This window comes from Exophiala xenobiotica (assembly GCF_000835505.1).
Source record: "Exophiala xenobiotica strain CBS 118157 unplaced genomic scaffold supercont1.7, whole genome shotgun sequence".
In the NCBI taxonomy this organism is placed as follows: Eukaryota; Fungi; Ascomycota; class Eurotiomycetes; order Chaetothyriales; family Herpotrichiellaceae; genus Exophiala; species Exophiala xenobiotica.
Genome location: NW_013562488.1, coordinates 1,157,892 through 1,183,813, shown reverse-complemented (window position 1 = coordinate 1,183,813; position 25,922 = coordinate 1,157,892). Strand labels below are relative to the sequence as shown.

Genomic DNA, 25,922 nt, shown 5'->3' with positions numbered 1-25,922 from the left:
GGAAAGGGCACTTTGAAAGGAGTGGCAAAATGAGTTCAGTGTCAGAAGGCGTTTGATCGTTGTGGTAGTACAAAGGAAGACTGCTGATCTACTGGCCGCCACCCTCCTGCCTCAACAACTCATTCACATCCTCATCCAGATTCCTCAACGCATCTTCATTCGCCCCATGAGCATCGCCTGCAACCGCCGCGCCCGCCTGCCCAAACCCTTCCATTCCCATCTCGCCCAAGTCAGGTACCAACTCCTCTTCCCCATGCGACAATTTACGCCGCTTCGCGCTTAGTCCGTTCGTGCCTTGCCCACTACTCGAGCGCCCACGCGTCAGTGAACCTGAAGCTGTGCCACCTCCGTACGCAGTTCCATCGAACGTGTTGCCCAGCAGACTATAATCGGTTCCAGAAAAGCCGGCCAACGCCGCTGCCACCGCTGGATTACTAGCCCGCGGCGACGCAGATGGCTGGTAAGCCGCATCCTGTTGAGGCTGCGAGGGTGACTGGAAAAAGCCGGCGTACTCGTCGGCTGCCATCTCACGCTCAGGTGTGAGCTCTTCAATTTCAGGCCGCTCGGACCGGAAACCACTTGCGTCATTCGCACTGTTGAGGTCTGGTGACAGGACAGCAGCGTTCTCAGTTGGAGACTGCTCGGCAGCTGACAGACCACGAATGATGCTGTCTTCGACCTCGCGCTTCTTAGCTTCGGTGCTGGTCTTCCTGCTTTCGAGCTGGAGGTACGTTTCTTCGTCCTTAGCTAGTGCTGATTTGTTAATTTCCAGGATACGCTCCAGATCAGCAATCAAAGCCTTGCGTGCCTTTACGCTCGCTGAGACGGAGGATTCGGCTGCTGCGAGTGACTTGATTAGGCTGGACAACCGGGCGGCGTATACTGGCGGGCTGGGCAACACCGCTGAGGGGTCGTTCAGTTTTGTGTATTCTGTCTGTGCCGTGTCGATGGCCGGACGGGCTGAGATAGTCTCCTTGGTCACTGCGATCTGAAGCGGTCCAAGAGTCTCCAGTTCCTTGGGCATCCCCGTTGATGAGGACGAGTTGAACAGAGACTGACCCATCAGGGTCTTCTTGCCGCTCGAGCCTTTGGTTTTGTCGATTTCATCGATTCGCACCTCAATCGCCTCCAAGATGGGCGTTTCGAAGACATTGCGCGTGCGCCAGACTTCGACGACACGACGGATCTTGCTTTGAGTCTCGGGTGGTGATGAGCGGTAGGCCGTTTGGATTGCTTCGGCCATTAGCGGGGAGAAGGCATCGGGAAACTCTGAGCGCTTGCGTGCTCGGGCGTTTTGGACAATGTCGTTGACTAGGTAGATGAAGTTGAGACGTTTGGCGGGTGGTGAGTCGCGGAGTCGGGTGAGCCAGTAGTTCGCGATTCGGTCTGCGTGCCTCCTGAAGGTACATTAGAAACTTGATCCCCCCATGCGTCTAGAGCGAGCCAAAGCTGCGCACAGAAGCTGAGGTTTGACGTACTTGTGAAACATGATCCATTGTGAGACTGATACAATGCTATCTTGAGTCTCATTTAAGGTTGATAGTTTGGCTTTCAAAGCCTCGTCGCTGAATGACATATTTGTTCGTAGTCGTTCTTGTAAGAGCCTGACACTCACGCGACTGGTGAATTCAATTGATTGGCGAGGACTCTTTACAGCTTTCGGGCAGTCACAGGCAGGACGAGGGTGTTGAGCTTGCAAGCCTGCGCCAGGTGCGGTCACGAGCTCGAATTATGCTACAAGCTATATATGAACAATCGTACCAATCTTTCAAGTATGAGAACAAGAAACGATTTGTTGAGCCTCAAAAGCTGGCGTGACGAGCGCGATGAAGGGTTGTACAATGTTTGGAATCGATGAAAGAGCTTCGAAGGGTCGAGCGTGTCTTGAGGTTTTGCTTCAGCCGCCAAGAAATGCGAAGCTCGAAGCTGCTTGCGGGCTCTTGTGATATTAGCGTCGGGATACTTGCCCAGCCTAGTATTCCCCCTCCTTGCGCTCAGTTACGAGTGACTACATATAGCGGCCAGTCTTTCCCTCTTAGATTAGTTAGTTAATCAATCTCTTCCGCCGCTACAACCACAGGTGGTAGCAACGAACCTACTTACAAGAGCGGCCGTATTCTCTTGTAAGGGTAGTTAGCGGGTCTTATACGCCCGCAACGATTCTAACTGCTTCGATCCTTTGTTGTCCTCTACGTCGACGATGGCCCTCGACGACGACTTTAATAACGATAGCGACCTCGATTCTAACATCTCAACGTAAGAGATTTTTACTAAAGAGGTTAGTAGAGTAGTGACGAAACTACTCGTATTATACCGTAATTACGTATATCTAGTTTCCGAAAAGGGAAGGGAGAGTCGGTAAGATAGACTTTAAGGCCCTAAAACCCCTAAAACGTACGGTAATTAGATGTAACGGCGCGGAGAAGCTAAAGTCTTATGGAAAAGAAGACTTTTTAGCTAATAAGGACATTAGGGAAGAAAGAAGAGAACAAAATAAAGGGGGGTTTATTAGATCCCCGTTGTTACGGACGGATACGCCTTAACTCTTCTTCCTTCTAGACCCTTCTATTGTAGAATAAACCTCCCTTCTTCTCTAGAGGTCGGCTATACTAATAATAGTAGTAGTGGCGACCTTAGTAGCTAAGATAAGAACCCTATACCTATTAATATTAATTCTCTTAGTGTATTATATAGTATTTCGCTTTTCATTTAGTCCAATAGTATTACTATTGAATAACTTAGCGAAATATTACGAATATATACGTATATTAGCGAATAATATTATAGCGTTATAGATAATACTTTTATTTTGTAAGGGCTAAAAATACGCGAACTATACGCATATAATAGTAATTATAGTAATAGTTAACTTAACGACTATATACGAGATATTACGAACTAGATTAACTTCTACGATTAACGAGGACACTAGATAAGTGAACGTAAGAAAGTAGAAATAGTGTCTATCTATTTTATAGGACATATATATCGGATATATACGTTAATTTACGGTTCTATACTTACTGTTACTAACTATCTTACTTAGTTACGCGAGATCTTTAAGGATAATAATAAGTAATCTTAACTACGTAACTAGTAGTATATATATATCTAAAGCGACCGCCCTACTATAGAATATACTTAAGATCTAATTTATCTTACGGCTTATATTTAGTCGGAAAAGACCGCATTAAAGATTAAGGAGTATTTTTACACTAGCCTTAATAATACTATCTAAATAGAAATAATAGAATACTCTAAATAGGACGACCTAGCCTTATTTAAATATATTAAGTATACTAATTAATAACAATAGATTAAGACTACTAAAGTATATATTCGTAAGAGAGTAAAATAATATAGGATAGATTATATTCTTACTCTCTCTAGAATACTTTATCGAGATAATATATAGAAGTCAATATATTTTACTATAGTATATACTATCGCAATATCTAGTAAAGATATAAAAGAATAGTAGGACTAGTATCGAAGAAATACTACTTACTTTAAATATAGCTCTATCGACTATTAATTTTATAGTTATACGAAATTAATATTAACTACTTATAAAGGTTCGTTCTATTGAGGCCAAGAAGGTTTTAGTACGCGATAACCTTAGTAGAGTAAAGAGGTTAAAAAATTTTAACTACAGTAAAAAAATAAAGAGAAACTAGAGAGTTCTAGAAAGTTATGTACTATTACGGGATCTTATAACGATTAAAGAGAATTATAGATAAATAAAGAAATATTGTAAACGACTAGATTAGTAATTTAATAGTAAAATTAAAAGGATTCTAACTAATTCGATTAATTACGTAAAGTAGAATAAATCTATACCCTTAAGATATATCTATAGGATACTACTACCTATTAATTACGAGATATTATAAGTATAACTTAAACTTTCGTATCTATACGAGTCCTAGTTAACTCGAGGGTTACGAAGTAATACCTTTCGATTAATATTACTCGTAAGCTATAGATAGAGATCGAAATTAATCCTTTACTATATTAGGTTTAAGTCGCTAGTGGTATATATATCGCTAATCTAGAAAGAGTTCGCTTTACGCTCTATATCTATTAGTATTCTATAGATTTAATAGCCTATATACTTAAAATTCTAGATTATAATCTAATTTTTAATTTCGAATGATTGCGAATCGCTAATCTTAAAATCGATTAGTAATAAATAAGAATTTAGGTCCGTAATAAATCTAGAATACTCTATATACTTTCTTCTATCGACGTAAATCTATCTAACTTAATTCGTACTAATATAGATACTACCTAACTATTAAGCCTTTATACGACTCTTAGAGCTCTTAAAAAGAAGATAACTAGTCTCTTTCTAGGGTATATTAAAGGATTGTATCCTCGTTAAGATCTTTCTACTACTCCTAGGGAGCTAATTTAGCTAGCGATTATAAACTAAAATAAATCGTTATATACCCTTTTAAAACGATTTAAGAGAATCTTTAAGAAAAAACTTTCTACTATCCTTTCCTCTATATATTAGGACGATTACCGTATCTTTACGAGTAATTCTACGTTAATTAATATTAATATATATCCTCTCTCCTTAATATATATCGCGGAGTAAAGTTAATAGATTATATAGATATTATAATAGAGTATTATTCGTAAATCTACGTCTCTATAGAGATTCCCTATTTTATTCGTTAAAAAATTAAGAGATAAGTAAAGAATATATATCGATTATCGAGCGTTAAATACTGTTACGATCAAAAATAGTTATCCTTTACCTTAAATTTAGGAATATCTTAATCTTATCGAGAATACTAAATTTCTATCGAAACTAGATCTTATATAAGGATACTACTAAATTTAAGTATATTCTAATAATTATAAGAAGACTATATTTAATATATAAGAAAAAAAGTTCGAATACTACGCTATACTATTTAGACTCTATAATACGCTAGCTATATTTTAGGCGTTAATAAACTATATTCTACGAAAATATATCGTAAAATTCGTAATTATATATCTTAATGATATACTTATCTACTTTAACGATCTCCTTGAGTATTTACAATATTTTACGAATATCTTTAAGATACTCGAAATATATTCCTTATATATTAAACTCTTAAAGTATTAATTTCTTATAAAAGAACTTAAATTCTATAGCTATACGATTAGAAACGAATAGATCTAATCTCTTACGATAAAGATCAATATTATTCTTTAATAGCCAATTCTAACTAACGTATATAAACTTCGATAATTTCTTAGTCTAGTTTTGTACTATCGTAGATATATATAAAGTTTTATATATACTTATATTCTATTATTTCTACTTTTATAAAAAGCGGATATTAAAGAAAGAAAACATAAGTTTCGAAAAATTAAATAAAATACTATAGCGAAGAATACTTTTTAATCCTTAAAATAAGCCCTTACGAATATCTTTATCTTAATATAGCCAAATATAATATAATTATTTTCTATTAAAATAGATACTAGTAAATAGACTATTAATAAAGTTTTACTTTAAAAGAATTATAACTTAAAATAACTTTATTCTATTACTTATAAAGAATAAAAGCTTACGTCTATAAAAATTAATTATTCTATTTATAAAAAAGAACTACTTACAATTAAATATATCTTAAATATATAGCGTATTTATATTAAAAACGACTATCTAATTATAATCTTTATAAATTATAAAAGTTTAAAATATCTCTAAATAATACGAAACCCTACGAAACGACTCGCTCATTAGATTACTAATTTCTCTAAATATAACTTAAAGATTTACTATCGAAAAGGTTCTTTAATGGTTACTTCGAATACTATTAATTAACGTTCTAATCTTATAGGATAAGGACCGCGGAACCTTACGACTTAATTCACTACATTACGCGGCCTTAAAAAGAATAAATAGACTAAAGCAATAATTAAATTACTCTAGGAAGGATAATAGTTACCTACGTATATCCGCTCGAAACTATACGAAGATCGATTCTTATTTACTATTAAGGATAATATACTCTATTGTATTAAGAACGATATTTAAAGTCCTTATATTCTAATACCTTTTCGTACGGACTTCCTCAAATAAATATATACTAAATACGAATATCTCGAATACCTTAGTATTCTTAATGTTTTTTAGGGACGAGGATAGTAGTCTTCTCTTTAAGAAGATATACGTACCTTTATACGTAGTTATCTATAGTGTTAGATTTCTTAACGTAACTATTTAGGGTAAGAGAGAGAATAACTATAAACCCTTAATAAAGAAACATTATAAATCTTTAATAGATAGACGATTAATTTAATCGATATCCTATTAAAAACACTCGTAGATAACTATTAGATTATTATAGCGATCGAATATTTTACTAGATAGCTAATAGCTCTTATTATACCTAATACTAAAGCTAAAATAATTATAAAATTTCTTTATAATTATATTACGATAATTTATAAAGTACTACGCGAGATTCTCTTAAATAATAAATAAAATCTAACGAGAGAGGTAATAATCTATTATATCTCGCTATTAAAGATAAGATATCGCGTAATAATATCGTACTATCCGCGAACGAACGAAAAGGTCGAGAACTTTAACGGATTTCTAGGGATAACGTTAATATATCTCCTTACGAACTAATCCACTATTCTATAGAACTAATATCTACCTTAAGCCTTATTTATCGTATAGATTAGAATCTACGTAATAACTAAGAAATCCTTGTATTACCTCTTATTTAGCTATTAACCAAGACTTTCTATTAACGATAATAATCCTTAATAATTAGATATCTTGAAAGATTAGGAGATAACCTTATAAAGAATCGAGATACTATAATACGCTTATATATAAGCGAATCGACGCTTAATCGATCGCGCTATCGTAACTAGTAAGATTCGAAAGGAACTCGTTAAAGAGAGTTCTCTTTTTATTAATCAATAGATTCTAGTTAGAGCCAAAGAATGCAATAAGTTCAAAGGACGCTAGTTCGGTCTATATTAAGTAGTAAAGACTATATCGTTAGGAACTTATCGTCTAGCTAACCTAAAAGATAATAAACTTAGGATATTAATTAATAGCTAGAGATTTATTCTAGCTAGATTATAAGGGGACCGAGTCGAAACGCTCTAGAATTCTTCGAAAATCTAGGGAAGATTGTATAAACAAGTTATTTAAATCAATACTACTAGTCTAGAAGTAGTTAAACTCTTTAAAAAGAAGTAAAACAATACTCCTTCTTACGACGAATTAGCCACTATTCCTTCTAATCTAGGTAAACGTCTAAAAGTACGTTTAAATTAGATAGAGAAGAAAGACTAAGATAAATAGAAAATTCTAATCTTGTAGTTCTAGCCCTTATAGTTAGATACAATTAAAATTAATTAGGATTAGGAAAATAAGACTATATTAGAAGAAAGAGAACTAATATCTAAATCTTCTCTTAAGGTTTTAGTAGAGGATATTAAATCTAATTATTATAATCCTTTAATTACAAACTTTTTTGATTTAAAACCTACTATTACAATTAATAGTATAGAGAGTATTAAAAGAGCGACGTCTATTTCAATATAATAAAAGAAATTAGTAGTAAATATTACTTAATACTAATAAAATATAACTCGTTATAGATTACGACCTTAACCTACAAAGAAAAGGCTAAAGAATAAAGAGTAAGAAAAATATAAACTATAGTCATTACTAAATCTTATAGCGTCTTATAAACGGAAATCTTATATAATTATTTTATTGCTATTTATTACGTCGTATTTTATATAGATATACACTCTTTCTAAGAAAGAAAGAGATTACTCTACGATAATAAATAAATATGCGCGATTATAGGCCCTTACGAACCTTTTTAGGCCGTTACTAATATAGGTAAGAAGTAGTTATTAATTACGCCGACCGATATACTATTGCGATTAATTACGAAAGATTTTATATAAATTACGAGTACTTACGATTTACCTTTACCTTTATCTTTACGCTTTTTTCTATAATTACTATTAATTACGAATTAATATAAAAACTAATAAAAATTTACTTAGTATATTTACGTGACTTAGTAGTATTGTAGCGTTTTAGTATATTAATATACGTAACGAAGCGAAACGGATAGTACTTACTTTGGTTAAGAGAGTAATTAGCTATACGCTAGCCCTAGTAATAATATATATAAGCTATTTCGTACGGTTACGAATAGTTACGAAGGAATATAGAGTACTTACTATTATTGAGTTTATCGACGATCGAACGATAAGAGAAGAAGAGACCTTATATATTTCTACACTAGATATAGTCTATTACTATTAGTTATTAATGGATATATAAGGAATAAAGAGGAAACTTACTAGAATTATTAACGGTTCCAATCGATTATATATAATATACCTTAGTATAATCGGTATAGTCTATTATAAGCGTTAATAAACGGTTTTAAATTAAAGGAAAAGAGTTTACTTACGATTAATTACGGACTAAGTCTAGTCGGGGGTACATTAGAATACAATGAGTTACGTATTGAAATAGTTAGTAACTAACCGACCTAAGCGACGCGAGGTCGCGATAATAGTAAAGTTAGTCGATATATTATATTGTACATTATTGCTAGCTATTACGAATTGTTGTAGATTACTACGAAAGTATTAATTAAAGATTAAAGAAAGGATTTTATCGATTTAAAGCGAAAGCTCTCGAAACGATCTACAATAACTATAAATTAGTATATCTTCTTAAAATTGCAGTATAATATAAGGGGACGAGCGTAATAGTTAATTATTAGTTAGAATTTAGCGAGTCTAATTAATAAACTATACTAATATAGTTATAGGGATATATAAAAAGGGTCTAAGATCGACGACGACGGGGTTCGAACCTCGTAGGATCTACGCGAATCTACGCGTATCGAGCTAGAAGGGATACTCTCTACGGGATATAGGGACATCTATAATATCTAACTAATCGACGAGATATTAGAGGCTAACTTAAGAGATTACTGCTCATTCCCATCTCTTTCACGAGATATATCTACTCTTTTCTAGTCGTAAGAATACGTAACGACTTAGGTTGTTATCGCGCATTAAATTTATTAGTTATAAATGGCGTAAATTAAGGAAACTATAAAAGGGCTAAAATAAGAACTTCTAAACCTTGCGAAAGGGCTAGGATTTAAGGGTTTCTATGCCTCGCGCGGTGTCGTCGTTATCGTTGCGAGCCATTCTCGATCTCAATAGACCATTACTCCCTAAAATACGATATAGTAAGAAAGACGGTATACCTTTTATATATTATAAAAGAGAGAGAAATGAGATGAAAGGAAAGAAGGGAAGATATAATGCGTTGCGAGCCCTACGGCTTAGCAGAACAACAAGAACACGTGACTCGCAGGTGCTCGTAAGGAAGTAGAGGAGGATGTGATATTAGCGTCGGGATACTTGCCCAGCCTAGTATTCCCCCTCCTTGCGCTCAGTTACGAGTGACTACATATAGCGGCCAGTCTTTCCCTCTTAGATTAGTTAGTTAATCAATCTCTTCCGCCGCTACAACCACACTCTGTCCTGCGCACGTGATGAGCTGCTGTCGGGTTTGGTGAGGAGAACGGCGAAGTAAGTAGACCACGAGCGGCCATACCACATTCCTTAGATCCGTTGGTCACATCTTCTGGGAATTCCGCCATCGGTGACATCTACGACAATGCCCAAGGACATGCTGGCTTCTGTGAAGACGAGGAAGAGGTCGTAAGGCCAGCGTTGCCGAGACTTTTCCACTGAACAATGTGAACATAGACTAGTCATGTTGTCTGTTGGCGATTTCAGCCCTAACACAGTAGGATATAGCACATGGATAAGCGGCTTACTCAGCGCCTAGTTTGTTAGTTCGAGGGGCAATCGAGTGCCGTGGATGATACTGTAATATGTGGATCGGCCACTTATGTACCAGTCATCACAGCCCGAATCTTGAGGTGCATCAAGCATCTTGAGGGACAAGACAGGCTGCCAGGGAATCTCGACTACCTGGTACGAGTACGAGGCTAAGACCTTGGCCCGTATAGCCGTGCACGTGCCGCTGCTTCGTTTCGATATCAGACAGGTTCCTGTATTTGCCGTCTCTGACCATCTGTCCCCCATCAATCCTCTTCTCAACGTCTGCTTACCATAGCTCGGATTTGCGACTTCAAAAATATCTGTACTTCAGTGTCACAGCAAGAGGGCTCGAACTTCCCTTGCATCTGGCCGCTTGGGAATCTCCTCGCAGCCTTGGTATCGTGTGGCTGTGTCTGCCCCGCTATCAAATGGTGCACATTAGGAGGTAACCCACGAGGCCATCACCGTTGCCTGTTTCACAACACTTATGAATGCCTGAGCGCCCAGATTCAACGCTAATATCACAATGGAGAAGCCACAGCCTCTTGAAGACGATGCTGCCGCGAGCGAGAAAGGTCGATTGGCAACCCAGAAAGTGCGGCGCAGAAATCGGATGATCACATCATGTTTGGAGTGTCGCCGTCGCAAGCTGAAATGCGACAAACTTCATCCTTGTACCAATTGCAACAAATTCTCGCGTGACTGTCTGTTTCTGGCTCCAGCCCTGGACTCTGTATCTCAACAGCGCCTTAATGAGATCAAGGAGAAAATGGGCTCGCTCGAGAGAGTTCTTGAGCAGGATGTTGCTCGCAGAGAAGGGAAGCCTACTCCAAGCTTTGGCGACAGGTCGCAGCGAAGAACGTCTGCAGATCTTCCAGGAGGGGAAGATAGTAGCTCTGATAATGAAGCTGCTGTCCCTGAAGACGAAAAAGGCCTCGAGCCCACACCTCTAGCAGTAATTGACGGAGCTTATGAAGATGATGCCAACGACGATGTTCTGGACCTGGGAATCAAGGTGGGGAAAATGAGGTAACGATCTTTCATCATGCGACAGCGCAACACTGACGATTCCAGGCTCACCGAGCGCCTTGGAGGCTTTTTCCGGCCGAGAATTGGCGAAGAGGTGACTTCCTGGTAATCGGCCACGGAAGTTCATGCTAACACGCCATAGGTTGCAAGTCAACTGGATGACCCAAGTGCCGACCTTCGCACGCCTGAGGAAAAGCTCTCTGCAGCCCCTCTACTTCCCGATCATGGCTATGATTTCCTGGCGCCTGGACCTACTTATATCGCTCCTGGGTCTGGCTTCTTGTTCGGCGACGTTGGCAACAAAAGATCCTTGATAAATTTCCTGCCGGCCAAAGGAGCCGCCGACGTCTTGATCCGAAAGTACTTCGAAAACGTTCATTTCCTCGCCCGGGTGGTACACTGGCCAAGTTTCCAACTGCATTACGATAATTTCTGGACGGCCGTGCTAGCTGGGCTAGAACCGCCAGCATGGCAGCAATCCATTGTGCTTTCGACACTATTTTCGGCCGTAGCCAGTATGCCGGAAGGAGATGTCGCGACTATATTTGGAAGACCGAAAAGCACCATCCTTGGAAATTTCCAAACAGGAACAGAGGTGTCGTTGAGTAAAGCCCAATTCCTCCGAGCCACGAAACTGGAGACGCTCCAGGCTCTGGTCATATACCTTATCCCTATGTGTCGAGACCAGATATCTCGTGCACATTCTGTCATAGTTGGCATGGCCATTAGATTGGCCGAGTGTATGGGGCTGCATCGCGATCCCCAAGACGTCTACGGTCTTAGCCCTGTTGACTGCCATGTCCGGCGAATGGTTTGGTTCCAGCTATGCATCTTGGATTTCCGGACTTGCGAAACTCAGGGTCCTAGACCTGGGATCAAGCGTGAAGATTACGATACACGATTTCCCCTCAACATCAATGACGCCGATTTGTTGCAGGCCAATCCTCAAGAAGCCAAGGACAGATGGACAGACATGACGGCATCACGAATCCGCTTCGAATGCATCGAGATGCAGCGCATTATCTGGTTCGATCGTATCCGGTTGGAAAAGAAGAGAGTCTCCCTGACTCACATCCTGGGGAAAATCGAATCATTCCGTCGGGCCATGGAGGCCAAGTACAACCACCTGTTTGACCTTGATGTCCCCATCCAGAAATATTCACAGCTGCTCATGACTTTACTGATCCAACGAATGTATGTCATGGTTCTGCACCGATACCTCAACAACGCCAGTAACCGAGTTCCTGAACGACTCAATCTTGTCACAGTACAAAGTGCGGTGCAAGCATGTGAGAGTGCAGTTGAAATGGAACGTTTACCGGCCCTGGAGAAGTGGAATTGGTTCAGCGGGGTGCATCAGCAATGGCACATGGCATTTCTACTACTGACAATCATCTACAATCAGCCGCGGTTGAGAGAAGCAGACCGAGTCTGGAATGTTCTCGACTACGTCTTTGAGCCTGATCTGTCGCTATCGCGGACGCAGCGAGCCCGGACTATCATTGCCGCCATCCGGGATCGGACAATGGTGTATGCCGAAATTCGCAAGATCAGGATTCCAGTCAGTATGAAAGACACCCCCGCCAATCTACCGACCGCCAAAAGCACACAGGCCATTTCAGTCGAAGCCAGTGGCTGGTCAACAAATATGTCTTCCTCTTCTGGGCCAGGAGGAACTCCTGAATCGGCGGCTTCGAGGCAGGGAATGGCGGTGGATTCGACATATGCCACTGACAGTTCCTGGGGGTTCGATAGTCCGGCCACACTCTATGTGAAGAAGATGAAGCCATCGGGAGCGACGTACAGGCGAGAAAGCGGAACCACCAAAGCCAAAAGTGCAAGCCCACAGCCAGCTCGGCAGCAGTTTCAACAGCAACCGCAGCAGCAGGCCCCTTATACGGAGCCAAACCAGACGTCTCCTGGTCAACAAATCGATTTCAACAGCCCGAGCGACTCAGGTACAAACGAGTCCTGGCCGCCATTGATCACCCCTGACCAGGTGGGCTGGCGAACAGTGCTGGGTCCAGGAAACAACTCATTGCCGCCGATTGTTACGATGCATTCATTGCCTCCAGTCACAACAACGGCGATTCCTCAAGAAGCTGGCAGCAACCCGTATGGGATTGGGTCTGGCTTTCCAAACGACCAAGTCAATATACCTCAATTTCCGGCAAGCGTTCCTCGAGGGGATTCTATCATGTCGGACATCAATTGGGTAAGTAGTCAAGTCTTTGTCGTCGCGTACGAGGCTAATGTTATATTCACAGGCGGAATGGGATCAACTATTTCCCCCGGAGACGACGGCGGGTCTATTTGGAGCTGGAAACGATTTCGGCATGGGCCAGAGGATGTAATCATTCAGCCTTAGGCGGATGGAGCTACCGTGTGAGCGTATAGTTATAGTAAACCGAGCAATTATTGGCTGAGTGAGCTGAATGTGCATGCTGAATCATCAGCGTTCTTGCGGTCCCATCCGTTCCTAGTGAGCCTCAATAGCCTGGTGGCCCCTGTCGTGCCCCCGCTGTGGCCTCCTGTTATTCCCTGTCTCGCTGTTAAGACCGGTCCGATTCAGGCTTCTCCAGCCGCATGATGTCACGGGTCGATCGACCGGAATCCTCGGCGCGAGTCCAACTTCAGCCAAATCATCCTTTCTGATGCCATCTTCCCACTGTCCTTATCACCCACTTATTTCTCAATGACATGGTCGTGCATGGTTTGGGTCGTGCACGGTTCTTGCGGCTGTCGCGGCTGACCGTGAGCCATATCTTGGAGCTACCATGTCGATCTCGTTCCTGCCTCTATTATTTTGATTTACTCTCGTGTCTTCGCTTGATTCTCCTCTCGGTGATAGAATTGCTTTGACCTTATTGTGCATCGTGTTCCTACAGATCCCTAGACGCGGGTCTATTCTCTCGTTCTGCCTCTCCCTTCACTGACCTTCGAAGCTTAACCTTGCCAGCGAAAGAAAGGCTCCAAGATGGTGTCTACAGCTTCGACTTCGCTGAAGCCTCCTTCAGCGGACACACTGAAATCACAGCCTTTTGGGAAGATTGAGCCAAACTCGGTATGTAGCCACGCTCCGATGCCCGACGGGAGGCACTGTCAAAACTAGTGGCTACAATCAATGGCAAACCATCTGCTGACACTTCTATGTATAGACCAAATACTTCGCAGCATGCATGCTCGGCGGCATAGTTGCCTGCGGTCCAACCCATACTCTCGTCACACCTCTTGATCTGGTCAAAACCCGTCGACAAGTCGATCCGAAATTGTACACCTCGAATTTCAAGGCCTGGCGTACCATTTTCGCCAGTGACGGCCTGCGCGGCGTCTTCTTTGGCTGGGCACCTACCTTCGTTGGCTACTCTTTCCAAGGCCTCGGCAAGTATGGCTTCTACGAGGTCTTCAAGCACGAGTATGGTGACAACCTGTTCCCTAACACCAACCGCACGCTCGTGTACCTTGGCGCAAGCGCGTCCGCCGAGTTCATCGCCGACATTTTCCTGTGTCCCTTCGAATCGATCAAAGTGCGCATGCAGACCACCATGCCCGCATACGCCCACAATCTGCGCGAGGGATGGAGCAAGGTCGTCGAGAAAGAAGGTATCTCTGGATTGTACAAGGGTATCGCACCCCTCTGGGCCCGTCAGATCCCGTATACCATGTGCAAATTTGCGACGTTTGAGGAGACGGTGCACCAGATCTACAAAACGCTCGGCAAGCCCAAGGAGAGTTATAACAAGCTGCAGCAGACTGGGGTAAGTTTTCTGGGTGGGTATATTGCTGGTATTGCATGTGCGGTCGTCAGTCACCCTGCCGATGTCATGGTCAGCAAGCTGAATTCGGATCGAAAACGTAAGTTGCCCTCGCTCTGGATCAGAATGTGGGAAGTGTAATGTTGACTAATATGTGCGTAGCCGGAGAGTCCGCTGGAAAGGCTATGAGCCGAATCTACGGTAACATTGGCTTTACCGGACTATGGAACGGTCTCCCAGTCAGAATTGTCATGATCGGAACTTTGACTGCGTTCCAGTGGCTCATGTACGTCCTTACTTCCCTCTACTGGATCACTGTCACAGGGATACTGACGAGTGCAATAGCTACGATTCCTTCAAGGTCTACCTCGGCCTGCCGACGACTGGTGGTCATTAGGGAGGTTAGAACCGTAACAACACGAATCAGGACGCCATAGCTCTGTGCTGTGCGGTGAGGAGGAAAGTGTTCTCGGCATCGAGCCCAAAGAGAACGCAGGCGTTTTCTTCGGTATGATGATAATATTCCTGCCTTAGTCCAAGAGGGCAGCATGGAGTATCTTTCCGCATCTGTAGGCCTATTGAGCCTCGTCTTGAAGTGTTGGACTCGGCGGGTTATGAGTTATCAGGTTTTCTAGGCTAAGTTTTATGCCGATTTGGAACCATGTCCATGGGCGGAAGAAAATACTGAGGAACTTGATATTTCGTGCCGAGGGAAGGCAGAAGCACAACCGCGAGATCATGCATTTGCGGTTGAACGGAAATGATAACGAGACGATTTGAGTACAGCAGACTTGATCGTTCATGATGGGAGGATTAGAAGGAATAGGATAGATAAGAAACAGCCTGTAGGTCCTTTCAACCTGGAATGAATCTGTTGCTTCATCACGCATGGTCATATTAACCAGGACGAGTATATTATGGGGCAGCGGACAAATTGGGCTTGCTTCTCAGCTTTCTCGCTCTTCCTAGCTATCCCCTTCCTTCCCATGCATCGTACTGCGGATGTCGACAAGGGGTTTCGCTGGAGGTAGCTGCGAAGCACGACGTCAATCATTCGCGATGCAAATCCACGGCCACGGACCTGGGGCATCTTGTATTCTTTACCAGCCCTATCGACAGTCCATAGAGGCCAGGACGGGCATGATTCTGACGTCGAGCTCTACTTTGCTTTGGTGTGATATACCGCGATCTGAGTCCCAGGTCATGCAAGTTTGAGCTTTCGATTCACCGCAGTCAATTTGGGGGATGCAGGGTATCCAAAGTCGGCCGACCTCCGTTCTGCGCCTCAGGCAGGTGGTCATCCTCGCATGGCAGACCGACATCACGAGCAATTTGGAGAGCGTTGAATGGAGTACCACTCGCTGCTTTTCCGCGGCAGTATGCAGTATGCAGATTTTGAATGCAAATGGTCTATACTGGCTCAACTTGTCGGTCTCTTGAAAGGGTGCGCCTCGGTGTTGAGCACCCACTCGTCCAAGTCGACGACCGAGGGCTCATTAAAAATGAGGTAAAAGTACTTCAACGTCTCAGCCAACCAGAAGCTCTCCATGCGATCACTTTGTTCCGGCATCTGCGCCCTCACATCGTAGATGGCAGCGTGTGCAATTGGCGTCTTTGTAGCGGTATTGATCGATTGGAACATTTTCCACGCAGCCTCCTGTAATTTCACATCACCTGTGATGCGGTACAGGATGAAAATGGATTCGATGGCCTCGGGACGAAGAATATATCGGTTATCGCCGTGGTCAGTGAAGCCAGGAAATATATGACGCTGCTTGACCAGGGTTTTCCCCAGCTCGACGGCAGTCATCTCCTTGTGGCCCATAGGTGAATGCTTCTTCGAGATCGCTTCATACCATTTATCGTCTGTCCATTCGCATCTGCCCGGCGCTGGCTCATTGATCCCGACCTGGCAGGCTGACATGTGGAAGGTCTCCGGCATCAATCCGGACGGCATGGCGTTGTAAGCCCAGATGCAGCCATCAACAAGACGGCGAGCAACGTGCAACTCATCAGGTCGACTGAAGATCTTTGCTCCGATCGCGACCATGCCACCGACGAAACAAGCGAGGTGCTGGCCTTGTGGGTCCAAACTCGATATAGGTATCGTTTCCAAAGCGGTCACTGCGGCGTTGCCACTGAGAAGAATGTCTTCCCCAGAGGGGAGCATAGGTCTGTAGAATAAATATCTCTTCGCGGCTTCGATGGCCTCTTCGTACATATGCCGATATTTTCCGTCGCGACCACCAAGCATCATATACTCTTTTGGCAGGTACTCGTAGGTCGAATCCGCCATTCCGCCCATTGTAAAATGGTTGTAATCAAATGCAAGCGTTTTCGCATTGACGATGGTCGGCCACAGGCCTGGGATCTTGGTCTGGTTCTGGGCAAAATCCATCTGCTCAGTAATCCTTTCCACAATGTCAAAGTATCTCATGTCGCCCGTAAGTTGGCTCAATCGTGTGAATTCGACGGTCAGACTCCCGATCTCGGCCAGTAGGGTGTTTGTGCTCGGCTCGATCTCACCGCCCAGAGCAGTCTTTCGCCAACTCCATCTCGCCATAGGCATGTGGTTAGGTGTATCGAATGCAGAGTATAGTATCTCGCCGAGCTCTTGCGCCTTCTCGAGCAAGACCGGATACTTTGCGTCCGATAGATCGTAGGCAGCCAGCAGGCCTCCCAGGTATCGAATCGTCGTCTCGAAGACGTTGATTGTCTCCTCTTGGCTCGTCGTAAAATCGAGCTTCTTCACCGCCTCGACGCATTTTTCAAAATCATCTTTCAGATCCATGATCCATAGCGTATCCATCGTATCGACCAAGGTCGCGCCCCAACCTCCAAAACTCGTACGCGCGGTACCACTAAGCGGTCCAACTTCATCGGCGCCCCAAGCATGATTCTTGTACCCGTTCCAAGCGTGTATGAAGGCGTCCTTGACGACTCTCAGTCTCGTCTCTCTGGTCTTCTTCTCGGCGGCGGATTCGGGCTGGGCATGGAAGTCGAACTGGATCTGAGGGATGTTTACAAGGGGCTCAGTGGGCAGTTCGCGTACGTTTGCGACCGGATATTTCTCTGGACGTTTCGTCCAATGTAGCTTTCCGTCGGGGGCATTGGCAGGATATTGGAAAGAAGGCTCGCGGGTACTGCTGGGTTGTAGGAATAGGTAATACACGACGCAGGCGATGAAGAACGCTGGGACCAGCCAGAGTCTTCGGATGCGGATCATGATCGCGCCTTGATGAGATCAAGTCAGCCGAACAGGTTGTCAAGGTGGATAGCTGATCATCCTATTTGCACGTTCTGCTCTTAGATCATCTCCAGCGAACCGGGATGCCTCGAGACAATACTCCGACGACGATTGCGCTGGTGGCCCCCGTATGCAGCAGATCATCGGGGGGTGCCTGAAGGCCATCTTGGAAATGACTCGTGTTGACACTTTCCCCCGCAGAATCCACTCACTTTTTATGACTTCAAGTCGGGGAAAGCAGTGACATCGCCCTTTGTTCTTTTTATTTGAGATACCCGTCGAGGCAGTATACGCTACGGTACCTGCAAACAAAAGAGGCTGTTGTATACCTCTTCCATCCTCCCCTGATGTCTCGAAGATGGCCTCAACAGCCCTCTTCTTCCTCCCACTCCCTCCGAACCAGCCCTCTCCTTCCTCAACGCTGATCTCGCACATCTCGCGCTCACTTCCTGCGGAGCCCTTACCACCCTTCTCCCTCGACCACCGCCTCTTCGTGGACACATCATCCCTACTCCCCACGGCCGACATCTCCCAGCGCAGGTCCACCAGTATCCTGACGCTCTCGCACAGCCCGCAGACAACATTCATCGGCACGGTCCTGCCCAAAGACAAATCCCAAGCTCAACCTACAGAGCAGCCTGTCCCGCTATCACTATCACTCACAGCCATTCCCGCTTCCACCGCCGACACATTCACCCAGCTCATCGGGACTAAATTGCAACCTCAGTGGGCTCATCGGCAATCTCTTGTCGTCGAGAACGGCACGGCGCTCGCACTGCACAATGGAGAATGGACAATCCGCCTAGGCGATCTCAAGGCGCCGCCTCGTGCGAATCAGCCCGTCAGTATAAGGGGCATGTTATTGGAAATATCGTACAACGCCGAGTCAGGACCGACCAACGAGACCAATGGTGCAACTGCGAGTGCGAGTGTGAGCAAGGAGGACGAGACACTTGTCCGCGGCGTGGTTGACGCGCTGACCGAAGGCACCGGCATATCACTAGCGAATAGTCGAGTCTTCTTTGGCCGGACCCAACGCGAAGAAAATGGCAAAGTTGCACCGGGCACGGTAGACTGGGAACTCGCCAGGCTCTACATGGACATGCTCCGAGGTTCTAGGAGTTGAAAGAGGACGCTTCATATGGTGGAAGTGCACTATGAGAACAACACCGAGTGGTCTTATCGAAAACAGGTCGTTGGGCTAGCAGGTCCTCTACCAAGCTTGGATAAAAAGTGTGGTCACGCTGTGCTTCACCAAGGATGCCTCCTATTGCCCACTTGCCAGCTCGAACACTTAAGACTCCCAAAAGGGTAACAGAGACACTGTGCCCAACCAAGGAAAAGCGAACGGCTCCCAGCCAGACAGCCAGATCCTCTCTTCCGATACACGAATTCTTTTCACCAAGCTCTCGAGTACACCATTGTCTTCCAACTTGCCACGATGGCTCTGCCCTGCCGTGCTCTGCTTGGTGTCGTGCTCCAGGCGGAACAACGGGAACGAGAACATCAGACCAGGGAATACGCATCAGGATTGGCAGCCAGGGGGATGTTTGGATGGGAAGAAGAAGGCATGAGCCTCCTACACCCATCAGGGATGAGATGATGATGAGAGGAGAATATCTTCGACAAAAGATATATCGCAAGAATTCCGCCATTTATCTTAAACATGATCAGAAGAATTAATTGTTGGAAATGACATTGTCAAGTTATCACATCCTATCGTATCCATAACTGTAATCGTGACAATCAGCCAAAAGAAAAGCTGCTGTTTCCAGGTCGTCCAAAAAAGTGTGAATATTGAATACACTTAACACTAAATAGCCTTCCTTTTCGCGCCTGACCAGGTTTCATGCCTTGCCCGGCCCGTGTATATGTTCGAACGCCAACAGTAAGCCTCCTTGGACCCTTTCTCAACGCCTTTGCCATGCCGCAGTATGTAGACAGAAAACTGTGACACACAAAAGGTAGGTACCTCATTCCTCGCCGTGAGATGCGGGCCGTACCTTTGCACAATTCGATTCGTACGATTGATCATGATGAGTGCAATTCGTTTTCAACGCTGGGACAATACCTCCTTTTCTTTTCACACGTTGTCGCTGCAAGGTTTTGCACCTCATGCTGCCCTGCCTGCGATCTTCGCTGGCTTTTTGAGATATCTTTTCGAGACCGGACGCTTTATCGTAAAGGTAATTGTTTCAGACAGCCGCTCACAACACAAAATTTTGAAACCATGTCCTCCCGACCGTGAATGTGACTCCGGTCTCTTTACCAAGTCTCCGCAATGTACTGACCGGAGGCCTTCTTCTCTGCCCAAAAACTCTTGGCCTCTTCTTGGTTCAGTTTCCCCTTGGCCATGGCGACATCAATGAGTGCCGCCTCGACACCCTCGCCCATGCCCTTGGAACTTCCACAGACGAAAATCCGTCCGTCAAGGGCATTGATGATAAACCATACCAGGTCAGCTTGGTGCCGGACTTCTTCCTGGACATACCGGCCTTCTCCACGACGCGATTGAACTACCTTCTTGACCTTGTCTTCATGCACGCCCCAATCGCCCGAGTAAAGCTCATCCAGTAGACTGTCCCGAATACCCTGCAGAACCCAGACTTTGTTGGCGCAGTTGGCCGACTTCAACCGGCGATGGACGAAGCCCCTGAAGGGAGCAATCCCGACCCCGGCACCAATCAAGAGCATTGGTCCATCGGTGACAAACTCCCGGGCAAGCGGGTTCGCCATCAGACCTCTGAACATGGGAATTCTGAGGTCAAGATCCTTAGGGTCCTTGCCTGCCTTTTCGGCTTCTATGACCTGTCGAGCTAGCCTTTCGAGAAATCCAGAGCCAACTCCCGTTCGCATGCCGGTGGCATAATCTTCGGCTTCGTGCACGGAGACTGCGATCTCGACTAATCTTCGGCGTTCTGTGCTATCTCGTTGACAAGAGACCATTGGGTCCTGAGAGAGTGAATAGAAACGTGGCATGAGTTGATTGAGAACTGATAGTAGATAGTCGAGCGGAGGCCGGGTCGAGGGGAAAGCCGTGAGAAGTTGCGGTATAGTCGTGTATGGGCCAGTTCGGAGGTCACAGAACGCTCCTTGGCCCTGGGCTGAAGACAAGTACATCAAGATCATCTTCTCGTGCTCATCTTCTGCATATTCAGCCAGAAGTCGGAAGAGCTGTTTAGTCGGAGCGTAGCTCTGAATGTCTGAGCACCATGTCAGAAGTTCTCTCCTGGTGGTGACGAGCTCTCTGGGCGCATCATCGCCCCAAATAGTCGGCCATCTTCCTGTTGTGGTCTTGAGCAACACTGGCTTGTCCCGTACGAAGCTAGGCACGCCAAGGGCATCAAAGACCTTGTTCACCATCTCGGGGGAATTTGGCGCACAAACACCAATAGCCCCTCCAACGACAAAATCGACGTCTCCACCTTCGGTAGGATAATCTGTTACATCAATGTCGAAGTGGTATGTCCTTTTCTCGGCACCAGATTTTGTCAGCTCGCGAGCGTGGAATAGAGGAGCGGAATAGACTTGGTAGGGTGGATGTGGCGTAACGAAGTTGGGAGGATGTTTGAGGACTTCGGTGGTCTTTTTCGGGGGCTGAGCGTAGGTGGTGTTTGACGATGTTGACAAGGACTCGAGCGAAACAGTCTTTGCCGGCATGTCGACGATACCAGTCAACTCGCTATCGAGGCTGAGTGCGCCTAGTTTGAGCTTCAGACTTCGATATGCGGCATTATCTGGCTCTCGAATCGGTTTGACACCCTCTGCTGCCCCTTTGAACTTCAGCTCTTGTAGCATACAGCATCCACCACCACAGCAAGCCTTTTGTACCATAGAAGTAGCGGTGCCAGCCTGTCCCAGAAATCTTCGTGCATCTTCCGAGTCCTCCGAGACCAGGACCGTCGAGGCCCTTCGCTGCTTAGGTTGGGGCTTCGAGTACGTCCGGTCCTGCTGTTCATTGAATGAATCATCTGACAAGTTGTCGGTGGGCGTGGTGGGTGTTGTGTCTATGCTCGAAGCCTCGTTGTCTGAATACGTCCCGGTGGTTGCAGTCGACATAGGCGACCGACCAAACTGTGACGTGCTTATTGATACTTTTCTCGTTCGAGTGGGATCTTCAGGTATGGGGTTATGAGGGTGGGAGTGTGCCGTGAGAGGTACTTCGTGGCCAGCAGCCATTGTGTTGAGCGAAGCCATGGTGTAACGGAAAGGTATGCCGAGGCGAGCACCTGTGGAGATATGAATATTAGTTGGCTGCAGAAAGAATGATGGGATCCGTTTCCTGAATGTCCGCAACATTGAAGTAAGGCCATTCAGTTGAAGCAATGAGGGGGATTTGGCAGCATTATGCAAGCGAGTGATTGAGCTTTGGCAATCCATGCCAGAACTTACGTTCGTGTAGATTGCTGATGATGTAACCCCGCGGGCGTTGTGCGGAATTTTGACGATGGGCGGCGCAGGCCAAAGCAAGCCACCCCGGTACGCGTCGAGACACTTTGAACCAGCAACTCCAAGGAAAGAGGTGGTCGTGTCTGTTGGTGTTACTGGATCATCGCAGGGTGGAACAAGAGCAACTTCAGTCGAAGGGCGACAGGAAAGCAGCTATGGCAAAGGGGTACACTTTGCGAGTGAGTGAGTGATGGAAATGCGGAAGGGAAAAAGCGCTGGGGGGGGCTTTGGGAGGCTCAAAAGATTAAGAATAATGGGGGAAGTCGGCAGATATCGGTGACCCGTTCAGAGTGCCATCAGCCCAATTTGGTTTGCTTCTGGACTTCTCTTGGTAACTCCAAGCCAGCCGGTGGGCTGATGGATGGACTGATCCCCATCACCTATTCACGCCCATATTTTTCCATTCACTGCTCCCTGCATTCCGACAATTCCTTATAATCTTGTGACTGTTCGTAAAGACCTGATCTTACATGTCGGTGCCGGACAACGGGTGTCCTTTCGCTCTTCGTTCCGCACTGCTCGCAATCAACACACGGTACATGGTGGCACGGCATCTCTTGCCCCACCATCGGATCCAGCGTGCCATTGATGGAGGAGATATGATTAGATCGATATCGGCTTTCATCATCTAATGAAATTTTATCTGTCAACCCCGCTGTGAGTCTCCTTCTTCCGACTTCGCTCTGGCATATCTGATCTCTGATCTCTAGAGATATGGAGGTACGGCCATCTACTGTGTATATCGTGATTTTGAGCTTTCCGATAATTCTGTGCGATTTACGAAGGGTTTCGGATATCTCATTCAAAAGTCGCCTATCTTCGTACTTGCGTACAATGCGCGTCGATGTATTGTCCAATCGTCTCGACAGCCTCCGATTACGGACAAAGCCCGATAGCCTGTTGCCGCAGTGCCGGTGCTCTCCTGGCTCGCTAGCCTTCGCCTACCTTGCCTCGCTTGGCTTCCCCGCTGCAGCCTGCATCTAGTGCAATCCAGCATGCCCAGCTGGACGATTTGATTAGATGAAGGGAGATTGGATAAGATTAGATGCCGTTATGGCTCCAACAATGGAACGTTGCGCTTGCTGGCAAGAAAACTGGGCAGACTCCTTTTTCTGCTTGGCCTTTGTTGCCTGGTTGGCAACTCCTTTTCCTTGAGCGCTTTTGCTTCACCTCAGCTCGACTGCCATCTCGTAAGCGTCTTGACCTCTCTTCTCAACTTCAAGTTGGCAGTCTCTGGTCTTGCCTGATGTATCGACCATTCGCTTGAGAGACATGGGACTGTATTCTATGGCCCCTAATCTCTACCAAGCGCGCGCTTTCCCGGGCTATTTTGGAGCAAGCTTGTGGTGGGCAGTACTACTAGTGTAGCAACAACATGTTGTTGTATTTGATGCTGACCTCTCGAACCGTAATTGGCGTTGCCCTGTTTCATTGTGTGCTCGGCGAGATACCTTTGCTTGGCTTTTTATGGCTGTCAACGTACGAGGCCGCGCAACACGCACAAGAGTTTGCGTTGGAGGTAGGAGATTTCCTGGCTGTGTCTCAATTATATATCTGAGCATCAGGCCTCCCAGGGGCCTGGAAATGCTCCGCGGCAATAAGCATGAGGCATACTAGCAAATTCTGAAATAAGACCGAGCTTTCGAGCACTGCTGGACTGAAGCACAAAAGCAAATGCCCCAAAGTTGTTACACCCTAAACAGCGCTCACCATCGAGCTGTGCTTGAGCTGACTGCTGTCCCTTATCCGTAGTCCAGCGGGCTTTTCTCTCACTGCCCGGCCGTCTATGTCATCATATACAATCCGTCGGAAGGGACATGGAGTTGACTCTTGGTAGACTCAATCAGCCAACGACGGTTGACGTCGTACCACAAGGTATAACACATGACGCTTAATTCCTCAGCTCCAGTACAGTCAAGGTTTTCTGCAAGGTATAGCCTACATAAGTTCCAATGCCTCATCATGCGCAGGCAGCTTAGATTTCAAGTCTGTATCTTTCTCGGAGAAAGGACGAATAATGTCGATGTGATTCGCTGGAAAGACACAACGGGAGAGTAAAGTCAGAGAGCCACAGTTACAGAACTTACCATCGCGTCACGGTTTCAGTAGGCTTTGCGCATGCCGTCTAATATCGTATCGTGGTCCCTTCTTGAAGGTTGCCCAAGTAGCGTATGACAATGGAAGTATAGGGAAGCGGCCCCATCTCGCGAAGCTCTCACGGGCACATAGTCGATCCATTTGAGCCGCATACACAGAAAACCGGATGGTATGCAATAAGGGTTGCAGGGGAGCTTGACGGAGTAGACGCTCTGTCCATACGATAAGCACACTTTCCCTCGCAAGAACCCAGCCATGAGCATTGAGCTCAGAGCTTCCTGCAGGCATAGAAGCAACGGTTCACAGAGACTCGCTGGTTCACTCAGCCAATATGCCAATGCGAATCGATTGCAATGTGCGTTTTCGAGCGCAGGATGGAGGCCGGTGCCCATTGTATACCCCCTTCTCTAATAGATTGCGCCCTCAAGGAGGTATACACATGGCCTGTGGCCTGAGATTTCCTTCTTTGTATGACCAAGTGCCGTAGTCATGGCTCCACAAATGCACGGTCCAGAGCCATCTATTCACTCTATCACCCTTGGGACGAGTGAAAGGAGCGGCGGAAGCCAGTGGACAAAAAGTAACAGAGTTTGAGGAGTAAACTTTGCCTGCCCTGGCAGAACTCTGTTAAGAACAGACCCAAGGAGGTCCCTTGACAATGGCACGTCCAACAAATCCATAACTCTGATAAGAGTCCAAAGGAGACTTGACTAACCACCACACCAGGAAATCCCATGGAATTCCTGTGAGGATGCGATGGCTGGCATTACGTTCTGTTTATAGGCTGGTTATTCGCCCACGAGCTCTGTCTGAACGACGCCTTGATGGACCGAACATATGCCCGCCAGAAGGAAATCATGCTCCAGGTCGATGTGTACTCCAGAACGAGATTGCAATCTCGAAGCTGGAACCGCGACCATCGCGATGATGGTTGTTCTGATGACCGTGCAGGGACAATTTTTCCTTGCTCGATTGCATGAAGTGCTCTGCAAGTGTATGCACTGCTTTGTCGAGGCCTCCGCAAACAGGTCCTTCTGGGGTCGTCCCAGGGCCGACAAATTGAAGTCACGCGCTAGAGAGGATGTTCTCTCTATTTCACCTGCTGACTCTCTTGCTGCTGGAGCAATCCAGAGGTTGGCAAGTTCAAGAATAGATACATGGAAGGATGCGTAAGGAGCATCAGAGGTACTTAATGACTTGTGTAACTGCCAAGGTTCCGATTCAGCTGAAAGAGGTGCTGACCTGGCGCATGTGAAGAGCTCTCTAGTCAGGTAGAGAACGCTTCTTTTCAGGCCCGCATCCCGATTTCCAAGGCAATGATCGTACGGAGTCTTAGTACCCACCCTCTATTGCCCTTGTTTTGGTCCAGTTACTCTTCAGCTTGAGCTGGTATTTATTGGTGTCCGCATTTGAACAAAGCGTCAGCCTCTGGTGCATCGGCTGACCCTATTGAAGCAGCCCCCCTGGGACGTTGT

At 45.4% G+C, this 25,922-nt stretch overlaps 6 protein-coding genes across 7 annotated transcripts; 3 read left to right on the top strand and 3 right to left on the bottom strand.

Moving 5' to 3' along the window:
* Positions 1-40: 40 nt before the first annotated feature.
* PV05_11134 (uncharacterized protein) lies at positions 41-1,833 on the bottom strand. The gene is made up of 2 exons (XM_013454590.1): positions 1,479-1,833; positions 41-1,397 (listed from the first exon to the last, which is right to left on the bottom strand). The coding sequence occupies exons 1-2, from the start codon at positions 1,574-1,576 to the stop codon at positions 89-91; spliced, it is 1,407 nt and encodes a 468-aa protein (XP_013310044.1). The 5' UTR covers positions 1,577-1,833; the 3' UTR covers positions 41-88.
* An 8,298-nt stretch (positions 1,834-10,131) lies between these two features.
* On the top strand, positions 10,132-13,355 carry PV05_11133 (uncharacterized protein). Its single transcript, XM_013454589.1, has 4 exons — positions 10,132-10,899; positions 10,945-10,993; positions 11,042-13,114; positions 13,167-13,355. Exons 1-4 carry the CDS (start codon positions 10,397-10,399, stop codon positions 13,251-13,253), a joined length of 2,712 nt encoding a protein of 903 aa, XP_013310043.1. The 5' UTR covers positions 10,132-10,396; the 3' UTR covers positions 13,254-13,355.
* Positions 13,356-13,583: 228 nt separating this feature from the next.
* Positions 13,584-15,539, top strand: PV05_11132 (uncharacterized protein). The gene is made up of 4 exons (XM_013454588.1): positions 13,584-13,963; positions 14,058-14,754; positions 14,817-14,940; positions 15,000-15,539. The coding sequence occupies exons 1-4, from the start codon at positions 13,877-13,879 to the stop codon at positions 15,049-15,051; spliced, it is 960 nt and encodes a 319-aa protein (XP_013310042.1). The 5' UTR covers positions 13,584-13,876; the 3' UTR covers positions 15,052-15,539.
* On the bottom strand, positions 15,494-18,030 carry PV05_11131 (uncharacterized protein). The gene has a single exon (XM_013454587.1). The coding sequence runs from the start codon at positions 17,878-17,880 to the stop codon at positions 16,075-16,077; it is 1,806 nt and encodes a 601-aa protein (XP_013310041.1). The 5' UTR covers positions 17,881-18,030; the 3' UTR covers positions 15,494-16,074.
* A 118-nt stretch (positions 18,031-18,148) lies between these two features.
* On the top strand, positions 18,149-19,652 carry PV05_11130 (uncharacterized protein). The gene has a single exon (XM_013454586.1). The coding sequence runs from the start codon at positions 18,260-18,262 to the stop codon at positions 19,025-19,027; it is 768 nt and encodes a 255-aa protein (XP_013310040.1). The 5' UTR covers positions 18,149-18,259; the 3' UTR covers positions 19,028-19,652.
* On the bottom strand, positions 19,581-22,627 carry PV05_11129. Of its 2 annotated transcripts, XM_013454584.1 has the most exons (2): positions 22,294-22,627; positions 19,581-22,130 (listed from the first exon to the last, which is right to left on the bottom strand). In XM_013454584.1, exon 2 carries the CDS (start codon positions 22,096-22,098, stop codon positions 20,167-20,169), a length of 1,932 nt encoding a protein of 643 aa, XP_013310038.1. In that variant the 5' UTR covers positions 22,099-22,130; positions 22,294-22,627; the 3' UTR covers positions 19,581-20,166. The 2 variants fall into 2 exon arrangements, with proteins under 2 accessions (XP_013310038.1, XP_013310039.1); XM_013454585.1 differs by having other exon boundaries at positions 19,581-22,627.
* Positions 22,628-25,922: the final 3,295 nt, after the last annotated feature.